Raw genomic sequence first — 4,672 nt, 5'->3', positions numbered from 1 at the left:
ACGAACAAACAAAACTGGGAGTGCCTGGACACTCAGTGAGAACTGGACAGGGGCCATGGGTCGAGGAGCAAAATAATCACCAGGACTTGCGGATAACAGGATCATGTGGGTGGCGGGACCGCATGGGTGGCGGGGACGTGGGGACATGTCGCCACCCTGACAGGAGCAGCCCAACCTAACAGCCACGGCAGGTCATGCCACAGAAGCTCGAGGCGTTACAGGGGACGATGGCCATGGGGCTGGGCGTCCAGGGTGGGCCACAGAGGGAAGCTCACCACCTGGCGCTTTCATCTGCACACAGCCCAGCCTGTCTTCCTGTTGGAGGCACGCAGACTGCTGGAGGACAAGCATGAAACTCAACAGGGCTCCCCCAGGTGCTGGAATCATGGCACCTTTCAGCTTCTTCTTCAGGAGTTTTTACAAGCATGCATACTTTTTATAAGTGGTGAGCGTAACGGAGGTTCACAGAGTCACTCTGCTTTGGAAAACAGTGCATTCTTGCCTGGGCGCAGTGAGACTGAGGACGACGTGTCTAACCCCTGTGTCTAACAGGGGTGTGGGCTCTCTCTCCTCTGGAGACCATGAGGACCACCAGGCAGGACAAGGTGTGCAGAGAACTAGCATGGCCCCTGGCACGTAGCCCCTGCCCACTAACTGGGAGATGAGAAGCTCCATTGTTGCCCCAGGCGAGTATGGGGCACAGAGCTCCTCCTTGGGTTGTCTGCCCTCCCGGGAGCCCCAGGGTGCCCAGGCGGGCCTCAGCTGAGTCCAGGCCTCGGGGACAGTCCGTGCAGCCCCTCCCGGGGCTGGGGGCGGGCACTTGTCCCAGCCACATTTCTGCTGACTGAGCAGCCTTCTTCATGAGCTCATGCCCTTCCAGAGAAATCCCTTAATGCCTCCATTCTGCTGGTGGCATATATAGGGAGGGCTCAGCCCTAGCTCCACACTGCGCTGCCCAGAGGCCCCGCTGACTTCTTCCAGCCTCCAGGTCCCCGTGGTACCAAAGCTGAACATGGACGTGACCATCCAGCACCCCTGGTTCAAGCGCACTCTGGGGCCCTTCTACCCCAGTCGGCTTTTCGACCAGTTTTTCGGCGAGGGCCTTTTTGAGTATGACCTGCTGCCCTTCCTGTCGTCCACCATCAGCCCCTACTACCGCCAGTCCCTCTTCCGCACCGTGCTGGATTCTGGCATCTCTGAGGTAAGACGTGGCCCGTGGTGCTGGCCTCTCCTCGCTGCTCAGAGGGTGGTGGCCTCGGTGGGTGGAGAGCCATGGACTCTGGTCTTGCTCCGTCAGGCAGGTGGCCTCGCCCCTTCATCCCCTTGCAGAGGCTGGGCGAGAGCCTGTGTCCCCACTGCAGCCACGCAGCAGAGCCTCCCCTGGCACTGGGGAGAGGTTGGACAAGGGAGCAGCCTGAACCCACCCTTGTTTTCCTCCATCAGCTCATGACCCATGTGTGCTTTGTAAGGCACCAGCCACATACTGGAAACCCCAAGAGCAACGCATCCAGGCATGTGTGGTGGCGAATGCCAGCTCCCGGGTTCCGCTGGTCTCCTGAGTCCCGGAGGCCTGGGAGCAGGTGGGGGTCATAGTCCTGAAAGCCAGAGAACAGGAGGTTCCTAGTATCCCATCCCATGAGCTCGGCCTGCCCACGGCCAGCAAAGCTCTTGGCAAGTTTACTCAGGTGCCCTACCAAGGCCAAAAGGACAGGCAATGGGCCCCCCCAAGCCTCCTCTCTGAGCCACGGGTGAGCGGTGCAGAGTCTGTAGTTCTGGAGGGCCTGAATCCCACCCAGCACCTAAGAAACAGGGTCCTCCCCAGGGCTGCTGCAGTAGGCATCAATGCCAGGGCGCAAAATGCCTCAGGGAGCTGAGGCTGAGCCAGGGCAGTGAGGGGGAGTGTGTGGAAGTGCTTTTTGCAGAGGCAGCTGCGCAGGCTATCAGCAGGCTCCGGCTGCTTCTATAGACAGCATGACGCCAAGGGCAGTGACCTCATTCCACAGGCTGAGTCCAGCCAGCCAGCCAAGCATCACTCGCCAGACGATTGAGCCTAATGGGCCAACCAATCCATAACAACCCCTCCTACCATAACCAGTAGCCAACTAGCCCATAACCAGCCAACCGACCTATAACCAGCCACCTGACCATAGGCACAAACCAGCCGGCCCACCAGTAGCATCCAGCCCCTCAGCTGGCCCGAGGGTTTGGAGACAGGTCGAGGATTGTGCCTGTCCGTCCAGGAGACAGTCAGAGGCCCCCAAAAGCTCTGCCCCACTTGGCATGTGGGAGAAGAGGCCGGCAGGTGACCGAAGCATCCCCGTTCTGATAACCGGGGCCCGCCCTGTCTCTGCCAGCTGCAGCAGGGACGGCACCCTCTGGGTAGCTCCACATAGCACGTTTGGGTTTCAGGTTCGATCCGACCGGGACAAGTTTGTCATTTTCCTGGATGTGAAGCACTTCTCCCCAGAGGACCTCACTGTGAAGGTGCAGGATGACTTTGTGGAGATCCACGGGAAGCACAACGAGCGCCAGGTGAGCCCAGGCACTGAGAGGTGGGAGAGGGGGGCGAGGTGGGGGTGGGGACAAGGGGGTCACGGCGGGCACAACCGGGCCTGCGCGCCTGCACGAGGCCTTCAACCCTGGGGGAGGGACACTCTCCGGGGGCCCCCGAATCAGGCCTGGCTTTTCCCCAAGGGAGGGGCCATCCCACTTGAGCACAGCCAGCCCCTCCTAGTGACAGAGGTAACCGTTCCGAGTGAATGTGGCTCAGGGATCTAGGATAGGGTCCTTTCCTGGGTTGCTGCACCCAGCCGTCTCCAGCTCCATCCCTGTCACCTGGATGCCAGGGTAGTCTTAGAAAGAACCCCAGGAAGTGGGAGTGCCCCTAGTGGCCGCCTCCTAGCCAATGTACATCTTCACATGAGCCCCACCTGAGGAAGGCCAGTCCCCGACGGCATAGCTGCATCCGCTGGGAATACTCTACATGCATTGACACCCTCGCCTCACAGCAGCTCTTTGGGACCAGTGTCTTCATTATTCCAGGACACGGTTGGGGAACAAGGGGGTCCTCAGCCTGCTGGGTCCCACAGCTAGTACTGGGTAGGTGGGACGGCAGCTTCTCCCCACAGTCACCCTGATGCCCCGCTCTTGCTTGGGTGGAGGCCTCAGGTCTCCGCGGTGTTGAGGGAGCCGGGACATAGAGGCCCTGGTGACCTGCATCTCCTGGCAGAGCCGGGAAGAGCTCACGGGCTCTCACAGATGGACAGTGTCCTGCGGGGACTGGAGAGCAGAGGGGCCAGAAGGTGGAACTCTTAGCCAAAGTCTGGGTTTCTTTTGGCCGGGGTCCTCTTTCAATGGCTGGAGAAGGCAGTGCTGGGGGGTGACCCTGACCTCCTCATGTGCTGCCCCTCCCTCGCCTGGGCCGGGTAAAGCCCCCACTTAGCCCCAGCACAGCCTGGAAAATGCTTCTGAGCTCCCAGCTCTTGGTCTTTGCACCCAGTGGAGGAGGAGGTCGGCCCAGGGAGCTGAGTCTGTGGCTTAGGGCGTCCAGGGGACATGGAAGCGCGTGGGTTGTCTGGCCACGTTAGGTGGGGCTGCAGAGACCTGGGCTGGAGCAGTCCTGTGGGGTCTGGAAGGGGAAGCCTGGCTGAGGTGCAGGGCCTGGTACGGAATGATCCTGCGATTTTGGAGTGAAGCCACAGAGCATGAAGACACAACCCCATGCAAGGAATAGCCCGGCAAGTGGCCACGAGGCCAGGCTGAGGTCCAGAGAAGCAGGGGCGTGAATCCATAAATCCCAGGGGACCTGGTCATGGGATGCGCTGGCTGCACCCGGCCCCTGTGAGAGCCCCTGCAGGCTGGCCACCTTCTGCGGTTGGTGGGCCTGGAGCAGCTTCTCTGGCATGGGGCGAGGCAGCCACCTGCACAGTGGCCCCTCTGACTGTGCCCCCCTACCCTCTCCAGGACGACCACGGCTACATTTCCCGTGAGTTCCACCGCCGCTACCGCCTGCCGTCCAACGTGGACCAGTCGGCCCTCTCTTGCTCCCTGTCCGCCGACGGCATGCTGACCTTCTCTGGCCCCAAGATCCAGACTGGCCTAGACGCCACCCATGAGCGAGCCATTCCCGTGGCGCGGGAGGAGAAGCCCAGCTCCGCTCCCTCGTCCTAAGCAGGCATCGCCTCGGCTGGCTCCCCTGCAGCCCCAGCCCATCATCCGGGGAGTACCCTGAGGGCGGGGTGTCTGTCTGCCTTTGCTTCCCTGTTTTTCCTTTCCACCTTCTCACATGGAATGAGGGTTTGAGAGAGCAGCCAGGAGAGCTCAGGGTCTCAGGGTGTCCCAGACCCCGACACCGGCCAGTGGCGGAAGTGACCGCACCTCACACTCCTTTAGATAGCAGCCTGGCTCCCCTGGGGTGCAGGCGCCTCAACTCTGCTGAGGGTCTGGAAGGAGGGGGTGACCTCCGGCCAGGTGCCTCCCGACACACCTGCAGCCTCCCTCCTCCGCGGGCCCTGCCCACACCTCCCGGGGCTTCTGTGCGTCTGGGCTCTCATGGCCTCTTCTCTCAGACCATCTTCCTCCAACCCCTCTATGTAGTGCCGCTCTTGGCGACAAGGATCGTCCATGAGAGCGAAGCCCGCGGCAGTCAATAAAGAGCAGGTGACACAAGCAA

At 61.4% G+C, this 4,672-nt stretch overlaps 1 protein-coding gene across 1 annotated transcript; it reads left to right on the top strand.

Moving 5' to 3' along the window:
* Positions 1–833: 833 nt before the first annotated feature.
* Positions 834–4,672, top strand: CRYAA (crystallin alpha A). The gene is made up of 3 exons (XM_015132801.3): positions 834–1,201; positions 2,410–2,532; positions 3,964–4,672. The coding sequence occupies exons 1-3, from the start codon at positions 1,013–1,015 to the stop codon at positions 4,168–4,170; spliced, it is 519 nt and encodes a 172-aa protein (XP_014988287.1). The 5' UTR covers positions 834–1,012; the 3' UTR covers positions 4,171–4,672.

The sequence above is a fragment of the Macaca mulatta genome, chromosome 3, assembly GCF_049350105.2.
Source record: "Macaca mulatta isolate MMU2019108-1 chromosome 3, T2T-MMU8v2.0, whole genome shotgun sequence".
Classification (NCBI taxonomy): domain Eukaryota; kingdom Metazoa; phylum Chordata; class Mammalia; order Primates; family Cercopithecidae; genus Macaca; species Macaca mulatta.
Note: the sequence above shows the minus strand (reverse complement) of the source record. Positions and strands in the feature narration are given on the sequence as shown.